We start from the raw sequence: 20,299 nt of genomic DNA, 5'->3' as shown, positions 1-20,299 counted from the left end.
TAAGGTACCCTGAGTAAATCAGTTGGTACCAGTATTCTTTTGACAATGCAGGGCAAACCAAAGATTAATCAGGTGATCCATATTTCATGTCTCATAACAAAAGAACAAAGGGTGACTGAATTATGCCAACTGAGGGAGAATTCAAATCTGATAAATACTTCATAACAAAACACATTAATTAGACTGGAGCTCATTGACACTGCCTTGGTGTGCAAGAGAAACAGGCACTGAACACACAGGCGCATCATAAGAATATTTAGAAGACCAACAATTTATCTTTAAAGTAAATCACTAAAGAATATAAAATGCACTTGTCTACGTGGATCAGAGATATAATCAGTATGAAAATTCCCACCTTCTTATTAAAGATCCTCCATGGGAAGGCCTCATGAAAGAGCACCCTTGGCCCTTGGCCATATGCATGTGCACTGCCAGACCGCTCCAACTGATTCCTTTTTCTTCCTATTCACCCATACCGCTTTAATAATTTATACAAAACACATACTTTATTAATCAATCATGCACAACCAAATAAATGATCAAATTACAGTCTACAAGCCATTTAGCTATGGGATCATGAAGGAACTATGCAGATTGCAAACCCAAAGTGAAGTCCATAACGAACAACAAATTATTCGTCTGGAATTGGGAGTGATACACACCCCGCTGCCACCTACCCTGATAGAAGTGCCACCACCAGAATGCATGAACACCCGTCTGCTACGAACAAACCTACCACCCAAAATAAGGTAGGAAGGCTGTCGGAGACTTCATGAACTTTCCTGAATGCTTCGCTCTTTTTCTGAAACCTGCACAGATGGTGCAAGATTTAGTTCTTCTGTTCATTATAAAATTAAGTCCCTCAGCCTATTCATTATATGAACTTTTCAGTGGATTTTCTTTTACCGAAATTCTTCAGGTAGTAATAAACACAGAATGAAGTATTCTGCATTCTGAAGTATTAAGAAATGCAGCTGAAGTACTTTCCTGGGTGTGACACTAGAAAGGTCTATTGCCTTGCAATACCAACTACCAACACTGTAATACTGATTATCCCATCTGTAATCTTAGAAGGCATTGGCAGCAAAGCTGTCCTGTCTTTCTGGTGTATTATTACGCTCTGAAAAATCAGCATCCTTACCCATAAGGCTCCTTTCTCTATAAAGGAAATCATTGCTTTGCTTCACTTCAGAAGTGCCACAGCTCCCCCAGCAACCCCTTTCTCCACTCCTATTTCTCTCCTTTATTACTGACTTCAACACGCAGCTGCCCCTTGTTTTCATTTTGTACAGGCTTTTTAAGATGGCTATCTCCCTCCAGTACATCATCCCCTTCTTCTTTCTCCAAACTTTAGCACCATTTATCCTGATTCCCAAATTTGGAGAGGGGAAGCATACTTTTCTTGGATCTGCCAGGAGGGGAGTGGGAATGCACTGGGATGCTGGCAGCTTGGATGGTGCTAAGAAACAAAGAGCTGCCAGCAAACAGATAGGAATATAAAAAAAAAACTTGAGGTACCTCTGCTCCACACGCAGCATTTGCTTCAAAGCAAGTGCCCCCAGGCTGAGAAATACTGTTCCAGCTTCTCTTGAGCAGCCACGATCTCCACAGCAATATAAAACTGATGCAGCTACTAAAACCACACAGGGCACTAGCCAGGCTCCTTTCTTCCTAGGTACTTGGGGTATGGTCACACCTGAGCTCACAAACACCCCAAGAAGTCCCACTTGCTTGCCTGTGCAAGAGCTGAGGAAGAGAACCAGGAACCATCATCATCCTAGGGAGCTGCTTCTACAAACTTTGGTTCAATATAACCATTTTGCAAGCTCTTCGCATGCTATCGGTAATCCTAGTCTCTTTTTCCAATGCCAGCTTTTTAGACCTTACTTGACATTAACCTGTTTTGTGACACACACTCTAAGCAGTCAAAGAAGCTAAGGCCTGGGTGACGAGCAACTTGCAAAAAATGTATCTTTCCTATAAACTTTGCAAAAAAATAACTGAATTCTTCATAAAAAGTGCTGTATTATTACCACAGAAAGAGAGCATCTTTTCATTTACTGGCCTGAATTACGAATTGTTATTATGTAGGGCACAAGTGAAAGAGCAATTATGATTAAATGCTAACTGCATAGGACAAAAAATTAGTAACTTCCAGTCCCTGGCTGATAACCACTGATTTAGCTGGTATCAGGATGACCTGCTCTGTGTCTCCTTTCATCTATTTCTGAGAAGGTTTATGTAAGGTAAATTATTAAGCTATTAATTAACAAGCATACAGTAAAGCAGAGAGGGGTTTTTTTTCCTTTTTGCAATATGCCTCCAAGACATCATTTTTTACTGCAAGAAATTTTGCATGTCCTTTTGGACTATAATTTGCCTTTGCCAAAATAAGCCTGCTAAAAATTAGTGCAACATGATCCAGTATGTTTTGATTTTCCAAGCAGAAGATGCTCATGGTGGTATTATAAACTACCTGCACAGATAATAAGCCTTTTTAGGTAATACAGCTAACTGCAGTTAATTACAGGTATTAGAGGAAAAAAAAAAATTACATTGTTCATGATAAACATTGTGAATTTCATTCAGGTCTGATTTAAGGTAAGACAAAGTCTCTAGGAAAAAGTAGTATGTTTTCTTAGGCTAAACGATGTATCTGGGAAAAACAAGGCCTGGAGCATGCAAGTTAATCTTGAGTAGGAAGGAAGACTTTGATGTCTCAAAAATTTGGCTACTTTTTAAATATATAAGATAAGCATAATAACATAAGCTATTGCCTTTTCCTATATACAGAGTCTTATCTACATCTTCAGACCGTCAGAGAGAGAGAAACTTATCAATCGTAATACAGGAATGCAATTTCAGCTATTTCATGGAAATCCTATGCATTTTAACCAGGACTTTAATCACTTTGGAGTAGCAACTGACAGCAAATAAAAAATAATCACCTTTACTGGCAAACCAACCCTGAACACTCACATGCAAATACCGGTGACAGAAGTAAAGGAGACTGAATGAAACTTCAGCAGGAACAGAAAATTGAGTCTACCTGTATCACAGAAGATGAAAAGACAGAAGAACGAAAAGGGCAAACTGGTAGAGCACATATTCCCATAACAGATGATGGGAAACCTACACATTAACACATCCCTGCTGTTGAGTTGAGTTTTATACCAGCTAGGAAACCCAACAACAGAGTGTCTCATACCGTCTTTTACAACCTGGTTTCTTTAGGGAAGTGCAATTTAGGAGTGGCCAAAGTTATTCCGTTTACTCAACTACTACAGATCTACCTGTCCCAGCAGAAGTAATGCACAGCCCCTGGGGTCAACTCTTTTTGGAGAAAGTAAATTTCTTTTTGATGCTACGCTCCAATCTCAACATCCCTCTGCTACATTTTACATGCACAGAATAGGATGACACTGAGAGTTCCTACAAATTTTTTTTTTTTTTTTTGGCTAATATATTTGATTTCATTCTCAGAATATTGCTTTAATTTTTCACATCTGGTACTGACACTGGAAGAAGACTTATCTATAATTGATGTAAAATGCACAGAAAAGGAACTAACTCTAGGTTTATTTTGTCTGCACACACGTACTTTCCTGAACCACTAAAACAACATCTATTAAACAACAATTAATACAAATGCTTCAAAATCTAGTTTTAATTGTTCCTGCAGAGAAATCCTTTGTCTGTTTAAATATTAAATAGGCCATTCCTTTCTTTGAAGTTACTTTCAACACCACCTTGTTATTATGGCAGAGAAAATTTATTATCAGACAGCAAACAGGCACTTCATTCAGATATAAATTACTCAAAGCTAAGATAGAATGTAATGATTATGTTTGACATTTGAAGACTAAAAGAAAGGAAAAGAGAATTATCTTCCTTAGGACCAGAATGCAGGAAGAAGGGGTTTTTAGACAAGCTAGAGAATTCTTGTTTATTAACTTGTGAAGAGACCCAGGCTAAAGAAGCCTGAGTGAGGAAGGAGTGCAACCTCATACTTGAAGCTTGTGGGAGTTGCAAAATTATTTCTTACCCAACTTTCTCAAGCTTGTACACATGGCACAAACAGATTTTCTGCACTTGTCGCAATATCCCAGCTAGTCTGTTTTCACTACAGCTGAAACAATGGTTATCCTCCTCACTACACATCATCCTTTCTCCATTCCTCAGTTTTTAATAAAAACTACCTTTGTCTAAGCTTATCAGTGGTCTTTCCTTATATAGGAGACTAGTTGCTATCTGCAGAACCCCAGAGTTCGGGCGTGGTGGGGTGATTTGTTGTTGGTTTGAAGTACAGCAATCTTCAGTAGAAAGCTGCCATGGCTACCAGTAAATAAACAACAGATTATCTGAAACAAGGGCAGAGAAAGAAGCTCTCTAGAGTTAAAATTTCCTCCACCTCACTTCTTCCCCCAGCTCATCCTTTCTCACTGCTAATAGCTTTCCATAACTTCTGTACTTCTATCTTCATAAGTCCCTTCGGTAATAAACTTCAGGAACAGGCTTTGTCAAAAAATCCAAACCAACCTGCCAACTTCTTCTGTTGACAGAGTTGCTGTTTTAGAGCTTCAGAAACCAAATTTATTTTTTTTTTAAGTTAATTTTAAGTTTAAAAAAAACTGTTTGTGATCCTGGAGCTATTACATCAGAAGAATTAACTTTAAATTATTACCACATTCTTGCCCTTTTGTCATATCCATCTCTGGTTTTCTGCCAGAAAAATCTATGCACTTTGTCTTGCAAGAAATTCATACAAATTCAAATTTAGTGAATCAAAGGAGTAATTCAGATTGAGCAATAATAGATATATATCTTCTGCATTAAACAACAGTACATAACTAGATTGCACTGTTTAAACATTCACATGGAAAAAACTGCAAAAGGCAAATTAACCTGCAAAGTCTACATTTATATGGATTATATATGGATTTCTGGGTTGTTTAAAATCTTTCTGTATGCAAGTTTCACGTAAAAAGAATAATCCATTTTGTAACACAGTTTTCAGCAATAAACACAAACATTTGGACCAAATGCTATATAAAATCCTTTGGGAAATGAATGAACTTCAATCTATACAATGGAAAGCAACAGACAGACAATGCTATATAATTTCAGTATTAGCTCTTTTCTCCACTAGTTAGGGTTTATTCTTCTTCCTCAGGCTTGTCTAGTAAACTTGTCAACAATGTATGTTTTTAAGCAATGGGTACAGGCAATGCCATGCTTTAAATGCATGGACCGCATTTATTTTTAGTCAAATGAAAGTGTTTTGTAAGTGTAAACACTGGACACTCCACTTGCCACAGACCGAATACAGATGTGCCTTTTGCCAATACAGGCCCTACCAAACCACAACAATTCGCCAGCCAAATAACATCAAAGAATCTTTAATTTTATCTCCCAAAAAGCAGGATATCATCTTCAGAAGACACTTGGAAAATTCCTTCATTGTGAATGTCTCTGAATATTGCAAAGAAACAACGGGCATAAAATACATGTAAAAAAAAAATGTAAGTTTTATAATAGCTTCCTCTTATTTTTCATGTAAGAGAGGTAAGGTAAACAACAGAGAAATTATTACTGTTTTTGCAGAAACCATTCATCATATCCTACTATAAGGCTGAGTGAAAGAGGAAAAAGACCAGTTTTGATTATCTAGTTTTAGTGACATAATTTAAATAACTGAAGCTTAATACTGCTGCTGTTAAAACAAGCTGCATTTATGACCTATGTCAGCTGGAGGAATGCATTTGCATGCCATACCATTACCTCTTTCAAAACCAAAACATTATTCTAACTTATCATGATACGCAATTCATCTTACAAAACACAATTTTCTTATCACTTAATGTGTGCAATTTTTTATCAAACTGGGTATTGTGCAGAAACTAAGCACAAACATCTTGCTCAGTGAAGCCTGAGAGTCATTTCTGCTTCTCTTCTTGAATGAAAGCAGAACGAACAACAGTAAGTCCTGAATCAGAACTGTGTACGGATCATTATCATCACAAATGAAGAAGTCAGCAATATTATATTATTAATACATTAGTTGAGAAGGGTTAACCATGCCCATAGCAAATTTTCCCTTCTGGAGGGGTAAGAATAGTTCAGAGCCTTCATTAGGAGATACCCAGTTCACTTCTGAGTCCAACTATCCTGCTCTACGCCCAAAATCAGTGATCTCCCACCACTGAATATCCACTTTCAAGCAGAATTTTGTACTCCTGAGTAAAAAGATTAAAAACTTGAGCACTTGAGATCTGATGCTTTAACATTCACCAAAAGGGTGAAGTGCTTTTATGAACATCTGTGAGAGACAATGGTTTTGATATGAAGACTTGAGGGGGAAAAAGTAAAATAACTAAGTTCACTAGCCTGTTTTGTTCTCCTCATCCCCATCTTCTCTATCCTGTAATTAGAGATATACACATTATATATCATTTATAATCCACTGACAAATATTTGCTCACAGTGCAATCTTTTAATACTTTGTGGAAAAAGGCTTTATTTTAGAGTATGAAAATAGCCAAAGATTATAGGTTTGAAAATATTTAGTTGTTATAAGGGGGGAAAATGCCATCTGCTGGGTACAGCTGAGGACTGTCCTTTTCTTATTAGTACACCATGCTGCCCTGAGCGAGTTTTCTCTTCACTTCAGAATTCATTTTCCCCCATCCTGAAAACTGATTAGGATATACGTATTGCTTTTGGGGAGAATATAAAAGCAACCTCATTAAAACTGTGTAACATAAACCTTCTTACTGTCGTATGTCTCAGAGATCGGGAGGTCTGACAATAGGATGACTAGCGTATGAATAATGATGCTTTTAATCTTTCAAGAACATTAGAATTGTCTCTAAACTCCCCAGTATTTTGTATCTACACATATATAAATTTTGCAGTTAGGTAAATTAAAAAAGTGTTCAGCTTATACATACAAAGCAGAGCAATATGCTGGCATTTCTTCTCTATTCGTCATATACAGCTTTTCTACCGTTCATAAGCCAACAGTGGAACATTGGTTGGTGGAGTATAGATGCAGAACCAGTTAGTTACCTGGCTTAAAACCATGAAACCAAGGCATTGAAAACCATATTGCTTAAGCAGGAAAAACATCAAAAAGGAGAAGTCAGGAATGTCCAGTTAAGAAATATACTTACACAAAAAGAGCTAAAAATCGGAAATAGCAAAGTCTGATTTAATAAAATGGATAATCTTCAAAATTAAGAAGTATGACAAAAGGAGGACAGGGTTCCCACATGTAAACATGAGGAGGAAAAGAGGAGTCTTGTTTTGATTTGTAACAGCCAAGGGAATTCTTTTACATTTTTGTTTGTGTTTTTAATTTTACAACACAAAGCAACAGCTGTCACCTGTGTGTGTACACACACATACATATGCATTTAGGAATATACATTTATAAATAAAAAAATCTGATTCATTTCATGTGAAGCTTAAGCAGTTTACATCCTTTGAAAACTGGGTTTCAAAGTTAAAATAAGCACTTATTTCTCACGTATACAATAACACTGAAAATTAAGTAGATCCTGTGTTTAAAAGTCTTGAAGTTGATTTCAGAATAGAATTCAGTACAAAACCTTGTTTGTACTTCACACTCAGTGTCATCAAGACTGCTTTGTAAAAAGCAAGCAAGCAAAAAGTGTATGAAAACAAGGAATTTTGGCCTTTTTAAGATCCTCTAGTAGGATAACATGCTTACGTCTGCTGTCAGATGGAATCAAATCTCTACCGTAAACTATTAATGGCTTTTTACAAAGCACTAGGTGTTCCGTCGGAGTGCAGCATGCACACAAGCTCCATACCCAGGAGTTACTCATCTTTTCCCTGTCACTTGGGTAAGTAACAACGTGGATTCTGTGTCACCATTGACTCATCAGGCCTTGGTTCTTCAAACTGGTCCCCCACAGACAGATACATGCACCTATAGCCTTACTGATTTCAGTGTGTTTCTACAATAAGGTAAGCACCTTTTCCCAGATAAAAACTACAAGCTGGCCATTAGCCAAAAAGATGACAAGTGTGAATTACCAAGCCTACCTAAATCATTAAAGTAACAGATTTATTTCCTCAGAATGTCCCGTAAAATGCTATTTTTTTAAGAAAAAATCATCATACATTTTTTAATTTTTTTAAATCGGTCATCACAACTGGAATCTCTACAAAACCAGAGATAGGAGATAATTATACAAAAAAATAATTAGGTAGGTTTCTTTTCTAATGTCTCTGAGGTTTTAAGACAAGCGGATGTACCGAGAGTTTCTCTTCACTATCACACAGGGAAGATGAAACTGCTGATGATCTCCCAGTGTTTTAGAAGCCCACAGTTGCATATATACCATATTGATAGCACTGTCACGGCTGAAGTGCAAACAACTCACATCAGGGTCATTTATTTTATTGACATGTTTTGCTGAATCCAAAATACTTGTGAATTTAGGAAGACACCGAAAGCTGGGCTTCTAATTCCTAAACCACTTTCAAAACATTCTGATGGTATCACAGCAAACTGAATGGCACCCTTGGAGTTATGACCGTCATGAGTTATTCTTATCTTTAATATATTCACTCTTTAGTACTTGTACCTGTTCTTTTATGATTTGTGAGTTTGGTATTATCAGAAAATTAAATAATAAAATGTTCAGAGTAAGACTGGTGAAGAGTACAAAACACGCACAGTATCTTTGGCTGTCCAGCCTGTTTGTTCTTCTCTACCATGGTGATAATTTTTTCCCCTCTTAGTTTGCTTTGTTATTCTTTGAAATACAGCACAGCATGCAAGGAAGTCATCTGAGCTGAGGGTTTTTACCTAAATACAAGTTTCTTTAAATCCAAACACCATGAAAAATAGTTAAGCCTTCAGATCTGTAATAATTCTATACTAATGCTCTTTTCCAGACATGGTTTTAAATGTACCGATCTGTAAACTCACAAAAATACACAATAAAATCTCACTAAGCAACAAACTAAAAAAAACCCCAAACAACTGACTATTGATTCATACTGCAGGCAATTAATGGAGGAAAAAATATTCTGAGTTAAAGTATCATTTATGGCATACTCACAAAATCTGGAAAATACTCCTTGTTCAAAGGAGACCAAATACTTACTACACACAAAAATGCATTTCAAAGAAGCTCATACCAATTTCTAAAATCCATTGAAAGCACTTTGAACAGGATGTTCAAGAATATTCTCTAGTAACTCCTATAATTTAAAAAATTAACTTATACTGGTGTAAAAGCATGCTCACAAGCGAGTTTCAGTAAGTCTGAGAGCAGCATACCTATTCTTCAAGCTACAGCAAAATGAAGATAGAAACTTTCTGTATTTAGATTAAGCAATTTTCATATTATGTATCTGGCAAACCTTTACAGCATATAAAAAAGAACAATGTCAAATTCCTCTCTGTAAAAAGTGCACGTTATTTTACTTGGCAACTCAAAAATTGTCTCCAAAAGAACAATCCCACAATTTCTAAATTAAATATAGGTACAGCGAGTATTCTGAAAAAGTATCTATCTACATTAAAGAAAGCATGAAGAATTAAAAACAAAAACGCTTTAAAATATTTAGGAGCTAAATGTCTACCAGTTCCATATCATTTGCCAAATATTTAACATCTGATCTGCAGATAATCTCAAAATAACTCTGACTGGAAAGGACCTTTGCATGTCATCTGCCTCATGCTCAAGACAGGGTCAGCTTCCAAGCTCTAGCGGGGTTGCTCACGGCCACACCCAGTTAATTCTGAGTACCTCCAAAGATGGAGACCCTACAGCTTGTGTCCTCTGCTTTTCAGTCTCTCAACGTGCATCTCTGAGCAGCCTGGCTCCGTCTTCTCTATCACCTGCTGTTAGGGAGTAGTAAACAGCCATAAAGTATTATGCAGCCTTCTCTTTTTTGAACAGAGTGAACCCAGTTCTCTCAGCCCCTCTTTGTATGTCATGTTCTCCATGTTCTCCAATCCCCTCGCTGCCTTGGGTGGCCCTCCACGGTACTTGCTCCAGTACCTCAACATCTTTTTCATACTGGGGAGCCCAAAGCTGGACAGTACTCCACAGGCAGTCTCGCAAACGCTGAACAGAGACAAGGAACCATCTGCTGTACCTGCAGCCCAGTTATCGGTTGGCCATCTTTGCCACAAGGGCTAACTGTTGCCCCAGTTTCAAAGCTCTGCCCCCTCCAGTACCCTGAGGTCCAGTTTGCGTCAATAGTCCCTAACCTGAACTTCCTCACCTGGTGGCACTAATTAATTTCCCTGCACGCTGCCATGAAGTTCAGGGACTCGGAGGTCCAGGAGCAGACCTTGCCAGTCAAGACCAAAGCAAAGGCAGCAGTGTGTACCCTCAGCCCTTCTTGTACCTTCTGTCACTACATCTAGTGCTGCATCAGCAGCGCACCGCTTTCCTTGGTCTTCCTTTCATTACCAAGGTACCTATAGAAGTCCTTGACTCACTTTCAACTCCAGCTAAGTTTTGGCTTTCCGAATTCCTTCCCTCCACACCCAAACTCTGTTCTCATGCTCTCCACAGAGCCCTGTCACGGTTTACATATTCCTTACGCTTCCCTGTCTGAGTTGACCCAGGAATTCCCCATTCAAGCATGCCGGCTGTCAGCCACACCTGCCCGTCTTCCTTCATGTCCTTGTATGATCTCAGGAGGTTATCCTGGAATATCAACCAGCTCTCTTGGGCCTCTCTGCACTTTCGGGAACCTGCCATGGGATACTACCTACCCGTTCCTTGAAAAAGCCAAAGCCAGCCATCTCGACACCCAAGATCATTCCTTCACTGCCCGCTTCTCCCACCCCTCTCCCAGATTCTACCACCTTATATTGTTTAGCTGGGGAAGGCATCAGCCCTCAACTTCCATACTCAAAAGCAGGAAGAAAGCTAAGCTACACGGGCAAATAGGAATAATGTATCCATCCAAATGTAAAACAGGATAGAGAAATGCATGAGAGAGAAGAAAAATTTAGAGGCATCTGGTATTTGGGAGCTTTTCTTAATCTCAGAGATAGAAATGGATCTTTAACAGACTGGATAATCATGATGATGGCTGACATGACCAATGGGAAAGACTACTTTAAGATGGCAGCTAGTTTAAGAAAAAGGAACAGAGTGTATAAAACATACAAGGCTACATTCCATTTGGCAAGCATATAGATAATTTTACGATGATATGAGGCCAAGCTTTTAAAAATCCGGAGAAATGAGTAGCTAAAGTCGAATAATTATCTGACAGATGGAGATTGCCCAAGGCTGCCACTTGAACGTATAAAAAGATGAGACTGAGCTCATTTCTGAAATCCAACATTAGAAATTCCAAAAGCATCCTGAGTATTAGTTGTGGAAGGTACAACATTATGTTCAGTGTACCAGAGTATAAATAGAGGTTAGATTCAAAGCCTTACTTTGAAAACAGTTTTTAAAAACTAAAACGTTACAAGATTTTAAATATCCTCATAGCAGCAATACAGCATAAATACTTCCTACATAAAATGTCTACTGGCTTCCATCACAACGCCAATGGTGGCAGTTGCGCATGCATGTATCTACCATAGCAGCAGTTGTGTTTCCCCTTTCTGTGTCACCACACCATTCTTTCCACACATAGCATATTATCTTGATCAGTGTGCACAACCCTGCCCCTACATTTCTTCAGAACTAGAAGTAAGACCTACTCTTGTAACCGCTGAATGCCTGTAGGTACTAGCTAAACAAATTACTCCTTTACTTGCATTTGCAACTCTCACAATTCTATAAAAAGTAAGCAACTTCGAAGCACACGCTTCCTCTAACAACAGTCTAGCCACAAATGCAGTTAATATATTCAAACCTGCACTCTTCCTGCTGACATCCCAGCACTGTGCATCTCTGCATCTATTTGCAACATCTTGTCCTTATTTGTTCCATAATTGCTGTGTGACATCATCTGCATTCAGCCTCATAACTCCACTGTACCCAACAGCAATGCAGCCCCAATCTTGACTCTGATCTTTGCAGGCTACAGGAATGTAGGATTTTATTATTTTTTTTTATCGCCAGGGTACTATTTGTAAAGCTCTCTTTCTGTGACGGATGGCACACATATGAACAAGTTTGTGCTCTTTGATAATGGATGTTCTCCAAACAGGTGAAGAGGCAAAGAGCTCACAGCCCAAACTGACAATTTATGAATCACATAAAAGGGGGAATGGAAAGAGAGGAGGGAGCAACAAAACATGGGCCAAACAAACTATCATGTCAGTTCTGCAGATCTTAGCTGATTCAATTAACTTCTGTGATTTTTTCAGCTAGTTACCAATTATCTTTTTCAAAGCAGAAGGGCAAGGAAGACTAGCTTATGAAAAGGATATCACCCTGTGACAGACACATAGCTATATGAGAGCAAATCAAGAACATCACAGCTATTTTGAACCAGCTGCAGCTTCCCACCCACCCCCAAAGCTCCTTCTAATTTATAGAACAAAAAGGACAACATCACATCTAACAAAAGGAAAAGGTTCACGCGTCTGTATTCACGGTATCTGTATTTCGTTGTTGATTTGTAATTACCAATGCACCCAAGATTTTAAGCCCCTGCTGTCAAGATCTGAAGACCCTACTATCCTCAAATGTAATGCACTTTATCACTTGACAATGCCCAAGCTACACAGAACTTTGCCTACACACTGTTTGTTTTTTTCTCCCCAGGTGTTCTACTTAAACATGGATATAATAATAATACAAGAAATAGACTTGCAACTAACAGAGAGTTCATATCTACTTCAGATTACTTTTTTTGAAAGAAACAAGCCTTTATTACTATTTCTGTCTTAGAAAATGAGTAAAATTATTCTTTCCAATACTTCAAGGTTCTACATAAAATTTGTATTATTCGGTGATTTGAAATAGTATCAAATTCACCCAGTAAAATATTCATTCAAAGCCAATAAAACCAAAACCCTGCTTGTAATTTGATTTTAGAATGCCTGATTCATATAAAATTAAGGGACTCGCACAGGCTAATTTAAAAAATGCAAAAGGAAGCATGGACATTTAAGAAATTCTGGTTTGGGAAGCTACCACAGATCTGGCACTATGTAGACATTTTCTGCTGATACTTGTGACATTTAAGTAAGGCACAGAGTTGGTTTGAGGTTTTTATTTTTTTAAGAAATATTCTTAGAGTCAGACATTTTGGGAAAAAGCATCTCTACTGTTTAGAAACAGTCTTCTCTGTACTGTAACTGAGATACTGCACACCGCAATTACACACCCTCTACAGTCTCTTCTGATAAGGTCATTTAACTTGTAGGTCATTTGGAAATGCAGTTGATGTGCTTAAGTCCCTGTTACTTTATTTTCTATGAGTATCATTACAATTTAGGAAAAATACAAGGTACTATTATAAGATCAAAGGGCTTCACTTCACATTGCTGATGTGAGACCATTATCTTACTAAACCTGAAATGACAGAGAAGTGCTGGGAAGTGGGTCTACCTTTTTAAAGCACATCTAATGTGAGGGCTTTTCAGTTCAACTGCTGTGTATCACTAGAGAGAAATGACGAAGTACTCTCTTGTTTAGCTGACTTAATATGTTGTTGCTTTGGGGTTTTGTTGGTTTTTATTTTTTTTTTAAATAGAATTAACTATATTGATGTCATGAGAAGAGATTGAGAGACAGCATAAACTGGAATTCTTGCAAACAACATAAAAAGAGTTAACCTAAGCATCATCCTGATGCTTGGACAGGCTGGACTACGACAATACACAGGGGACAATTACCATGGCTCAGCTGATAACCTGTAACTCACTAAGGTGCAACAATGCAATTTCTTTCAAATATGTGCACTGAACAGGAGTGTCAGGACTAGGTCACTGAGGTTACAGAAACCCTGCCTTTCTTTGGGATGCAATAGTTCCTTTTTTTCTTTATGTTTATTCTTTGTTACGCAGCCTTCATCTTTATAGGGAAGCTCATTCTAAAAGTAGTTCATTGATTATAATCCAAATCCTTCTTTTTAATTCAATGGTAAAACTCCTTCCAATATCAATACTGAAATAACTGAACCCTAGATAAAAACAATTAGTCATTCATCCACAACCAAACTACATCTGGGGTGAAACACAGCTATTTTGCAGTTAACATTACTACTGCAGACTGATTTATGGATGGAAATGCACAACTGAAAACACAGGGGAATTTTAGGTAAATGGAAAATAATCATACTGACTAAAATCTGACAAACTCCCTAGAGGTAACTCCTTTATTCGTATGAAAAATGCACAAGATTGTTTACAATTGTTCAGGTTCTCAATTACATTTGCTATCCAAAAGACAGGCCCAACAGCTGACAGTGCTCTAATCTTATGCTACTGAATAAATAATGCCCCTATATGCTTTTTTTTACTGTTTAAGTGAACAGGGAACTATAAATACAAGGGCTGCATGGTTGGAGTTTTGCAATACACGTTCATCCTGTATCACTACTAGCTAGGCTGTAAACTGTGAAAAGATCACACACACTTGTAACATAGGTTTAGATATGTCTGCAATTCAAGACGTAAAGATAAGCCTGTAAATCAGAACAGAGGACTTGGAAACCACAGACAATCCTTGTTCTCATTGTTTCAAGCTGTCATGTATTTGAGATCAATACTCTGACTTTGGGTCCTCATTTGTCAGTAGGAGATCAATACAAAGGCATACCTTCTATTTCCGTAAATAATATTGCTTAACCGTACCAAAACAACACACAAATTCTGTAACAGTACTTTAATCACATCTGTATTACTCAGCTGTCAAATGCATGCCAGATTTCTTTTTGATTACTTAAGAAGAAAAAATTCTACCTAAAAGACTGAAAGCAGTATCAATGCTTACTTTTAGTCTCAGCTGGGGTGGGGGGAGGCAGGAAGCCTAATGTTGTTATGTTAGCATTGCCAGTAGCAAGACTTTCAGTTCATCAAAACAGAAATGGTTGATATGTGATATAACTAAAAATTATTTGTGGTAGTGCTCAGAACTCAGGAACTGCCTTTTTACAGTCTAAAATTAAAGATGCTTCTTTTATAAATCTAGTCAACAACTTCAAAATCAGTATAATTCTGATGCTTCCTCAAATGACTTCAGATTTTACCAAGCGATAAATTGGATACTCAAATTAACAACTGAAGCAGTTAAATCTGGAGTATTTCATTCATTCATTGTGTTTAACTGGGCAGAAGCTACTGTTTCATAGGTCATTACTTAACATAAATACCTCTCTCCCAACAATGGCAAATTATTTTTTTCCACCCAGTACTTCATTAACTTTTCTTTTGTTGGATGAATGCACTTATGTTACTAATAGCTGTCAACTGTCACGCAAGATGAAGTAAAACTTATCTGGAAGAACTGTACTTTATTTATCAAATGTCAGATTTCTAGGATTATTTTTTTCTTATGCATGTGACAGGAACATAAGCATTAACATATTTAGGTATTACACTATTTACAGATTAATTTGGTTAATTATTTCCACAATATGAGTAACTGAACATGGAAACTGCCCCTATTTAATACGCACAGTGACTTAACTAGGCAAACAGTACGTAGAACTGATGCAATGTAAAGATTTACATATCTTCTGCCATTAGAACTCACTGGTTTTGATTAAGACTTTAATGGTTTTAAAGACAATACCAAAGAATACCTATTGAGTAAAAATGTCAAGTTTTCTTTTTCTCTAAGAAAACAAGAGCAGTTTGTCATTTGCAGAATTCTAAAATGGAAGAAAGCATAGGTGGTTGTTATTATTTTGCAGAAAACCAATGGAAAATAGTCATTTTATATAAAAACTTAAGCTAGTACAGCTTGCCCACCTTCTGAAAACACAAGGGGTAGTGTCAAATCCAAACAGAGCTCTTTAAAGAGATTTTATGAAACTCGATTTAAGAATGAGTGAATTTATGTTATAAACATCTGTCATTGTTTTCAGTACAACACAGATTACAACAGTAGCTTATAGTTTCAGTAAACAAATCCTACAGAATATAGAAAGGCTTAGCCCCAGGAAGTGCCCAGAAATATCAGAGGAGAGATTCACTGCTAAGGGACATTCACATGAGTGCTATACATTTGAAAAGGGAAGAGGTTACATACCCTTCTCCACCAATTCTTGTTATCTTTAGACGAAAATCAACAGAGTTCAGGCTGGGTGGCTTCCATTTTAAAATATCATCACATCGACCAGGCTTGTATTTCTGTAGCAAATTGAAAAGCAGTTTAATTATGCTTATTGGTTTTCACTGGTTTTAAAAGTAACAATTCAGCATTTCAGACTATATTAGCTGTCTCTAATGAATTACAATACTTATTGACTGAAACAATGAATTCCATTACCACAGATGTAGTTGTGCTTCACTACTTTATTTGCCTGGTCCCTTTTAAAACTGCTTAGCATTGTAGACAAGCCATTGCATATAATAAAAAGCTGAGAAGGGACATAAAAATTAACATACTTCATTATCTCTCTCTGGCTAATGGAAAATTTCATGAAAAAAATAAGAGAGCACAGAAACAAATGAAAATACTGACAGGACATACAGAAAAGATACATTTCTGAATAATTTTATGAATGGTATTTTTATTATTCATGCTGTTGGCTGACACAACATGAAAAAGACAGCGATCACCATACTGCCAACTATCAGAAAGGCCCATCAGAAGCATGTTCTTTCATACCAAAGTAATTTAAGTTATGTAAAGATTAAAGAACATCATGACATACAGGAATATAAATAAGGGAACACTGTTGCTTAAGAGAAAGGGTATATACTTGAACCAAAAGTTGCAAAGAGCAATTTTCTCTTAAATTAGAGCTTTGGTTTCTGATGGTCTCTTCTATCATCTGCTTCAATTTACTAACCTACCATCTTGTTCATCCTCAGCTAATAGTGACAGCCAACCTGCTAACCCTCTCCTTACTACAATACCTTTCTTGGCAACGGAGAAAATCAGTATTAATATGAATAAGGCAAAAGTAAAAGTATAACATGTAGATGAGAATTTCTGGTTGATAGGTATTTATTAATCCACAATGAGAAAATTCATGCAATTTTACCTAAAAAACCCACAGGAATGTCCAGCGTCTTTTGGTAACACAGTGGTTGCGAGCATCACATTGCACCCATGCCATGCTAAATATTTGCAAGACACAAGATCTAGTAATGCTAAACCTAAAAGTTCTAGATCTGAAGTGACAAAAGCAGATGAAGAAATTTCTGGTTTCTGATCTAAGAATGGAAAGTTATTCTTCCCAAAAAAATGCAGTATATCTTTGGCTTATCATTTCTTGATGAAAAGATCGCGTCTGACTTTTGCTAGACAGTAAGTAAAGGCAAGCTTTACATAATTCAAAACCCAAAGTAGTTCCAAACATTTTTAGCCATAATTCTGCTACGCATGAGAAAAATAATCAACTAAAAGTTTCTTCTGGAATTTGAACATGGCTAGCTAGAGAATATTATCTCTTTTTTTTTGATCATAGCTTTTAGATTGTTTGAAAGCGACAGCTTCAGGTGTTCAGTTCTGGCGGTCCCAGACATCAGCAGGAATCACCTGCCCAAATCACTATTCTAATCATGCACAACTCTGCACTGAATTTCTCTACAGTCTTCTCCTCCTCAACATATGAATAAAATTTAAATGATTTATCCTTGTCCTTAGAACAACATACAGGAGCTGCTTCTGACACATCTTACTATGCCTGGTCCCCTTCCACATCTTTTATTTTATTCCTTCCCAGACATCTTCTAGTTGGAAATTGTCCCTTGGAAAGCAACTTTCTTAAAAGGTACCTCCTATCTGGATCTCTTGCCAAACCAAATCAAACACCCTCATTTCACTCCAATCAGAAAACTAGTAATATACTGTGTGACAGCAAAGCTATGAGACTATGTTTCTTTCTTTTCTTTCCACCCTGTTTCCCCTTCATATCATTTCCATGCTGTAACATCAGCAGGTATTTGAAGCAAGCTAGTTGCCTGTACACCTGTACAAAATGGGATTTAGGAAGGTATTGTTTAGGCAATTTACAAAAAATAGAAAATCTTTCAGCATTGAAAAAATACTCCTTTAGTTGCCACAATCCTGCTATTCCCTCCCTGATTTCTCTGGCTCTTTTCCATTCACCAGAAATATCTTAACTTTCCAATTATGTCCTCTTTAAATTCTTATAGTAATGAAGTTTATCTTGCTTCTCAGTTCTTTCCTTTACTAAAAATCTGCTATTGTGCTGTATGTTTTTAAAAACATTTAAGGACTCATGCCATACATACTATCTGATATTAAATAGATAAAGCAGAATATATGAACTATGATGTTCAGTAAAGCATTTAGGCTTTTCAGATCATCACTTTATATAACTTTCTTTATACACAGATAATGTATTTATATATATTTTGAAGTATTTACATTCAATTTTACAGAAAGTACTTACTATTTTAGTATATATTCAATTGGTTGCATGCATTGAAAGTGAGAATTACAATAAAGGTAGATGGTACTAGAATTTCTTTTTCAGTTAACTTTTCCTGCCATTTTCTTGTACTTATATCTGAGATAGGAAGAATATGGAATTACATTCTATGTAAATTTTATTAATAAAATATGTCCCAGGAGTAACAGGACAAAATACAGTGTTTTCAAAGACATTATTTGTCACTCTCTCTCATCTGCAGTTTCTAATTTGGCCAGAGACCATTACTACTACTAGGTATTTACTACTTAGATCAAAAGAGAACTATGGGGAACACTTTGATTTGCAATAAATTCTGCACAGACAGTGAAAATTTAAATTATGAAACAACCGCGACAGCAAGTATGAAGGAACACAGGGCAGAGCTGAGTAGCTGAAGTTGTTGGAACAGGTACTGATTTTGCTGTATAGAACAGAAGATTCATCTTAATGGTTAGTCTTGGGTCTTTTAGCGTGAGTGAGGTCTTCAAACATTCCATAACAGTGACATTTGTCAATCATACATAAATAAAAAAGAGGCATATTTTCCTCTGTGTGTCATGGCTTCTAATTTATTGACTTGTGATAATCTTCTGAGCAAGATTACTGGAGTGTTTACAATGATAGACTTATTAATATATATTCAAGTAATCAATGCCTTTTTAAGCACTAGGTCATGTGTTTGTGACCTTATGAGCTATTAAGACTAGACCCAGTCTAACTGACTTTAGAAAGCAATCTCAGCTGGTTTAATATAAGGCTCCAAGCCATCCTTCTACATATCATTCCTTTACAGAGAACATAAAACGAGGCTAACAGTCTTCAAGACAGAGGAGATTTTCTCTTTTGTACAGAAATACTAGTCTCAATCAAAAAACATCCTGTAATTTGGGTCCAAAAGGTAAATTCAGACTGCTCCTGCATTCACAAGTACTAAATATTTCCTTCCAGCCGTAAACAGGAGCCTTAAATAGGATTGAAACATACCCCATCTGGAAAACTAAAGATCAAGGTTTCTTCTGAGCAAGGTGAGAAAATTCAAAGGCCTTTAAGCAAGGGCCACAGGCTTCTTTCAGGATCACAGACTCTTTCTTATTTCTATTTACTTCTGCCTGGAACATAAACCCTTAAAATGCTAGACGCTCCTTTAGGAAATGAATTCTTATCTCTCTCAGTCATGGCACTGAAATCCTGAGGAAAATCTATAGAGGAACCTAAGAAAGTCCTTACTAGAGCTCTAGCATCCTAATTCTAACTGAACAGCCAACAGCATGTGCTCAGGAAAGGTGAAAAACAGGGCAATCATATATGATATTTAGAGACTATCCATTTTCAAGCTCAGAAACTTCCTGACATGGATGTGATTCAAATGTGATTCCTACGTATTTAGTTATTTTCAGTTTCCCCTGCGTGAGCTCATCTAGCTCCCCGGTAAGACCATGTAAACTTCTACCAGCTGCTTAAGCCTGCAGCATAATGTTTCATGTACAACCTGACTACGCTGCAAGAAAAAACATCTTTTATTCTGAACCAGCTATTGTTGGTTTCAAAGACTTGCACTCCCTAGACTCTTACTAAAAGAGATGCTGAACAATCAAACCCCACTGCTTCTATGCTACTTACAATTTCATGTGCTTCTATACGCATGGAAATACGTACAGAGGTTATCATTTTACATGTGCAGTTACAAAAGTTTTTTCTCTATGTACATTACTCTGCAGTTACCTACACAGAAGTTTATGTGCTGTTTTGTTGCTCAGCCACCCAGTCTTGCAAGGGC

At 37.0% G+C, this 20,299-nt stretch overlaps 1 protein-coding gene across 4 annotated transcripts in view; it reads right to left on the bottom strand.

The window, feature by feature from the left end:
• The window catches only part of RNGTT (RNA guanylyltransferase and 5'-phosphatase), a 189,228-nt gene that overhangs the window by 45,778 nt on the left and 123,151 nt on the right, over positions 1 to 20,299 (bottom strand). For all 4 annotated transcript variants that reach the window (XM_040597832.1, XM_040597834.1, XM_040597831.1 and 1 more), the window contains one exon: positions 16,164 to 16,264. In XM_040597832.1, coding sequence (XP_040453766.1) covers positions 16,164 to 16,264 — 101 coding nt within the window. The remainder of the gene's footprint in view (positions 1 to 16,163; positions 16,265 to 20,299) is intronic.

Source organism: Falco naumanni, chromosome 6, assembly GCF_017639655.2.
Source record: "Falco naumanni isolate bFalNau1 chromosome 6, bFalNau1.pat, whole genome shotgun sequence".
NCBI classification, from domain to species: Eukaryota; Metazoa; Chordata; class Aves; order Falconiformes; family Falconidae; genus Falco; species Falco naumanni.
Note: the sequence above shows the minus strand (reverse complement) of the source record. Positions and strands in the feature narration are given on the sequence as shown.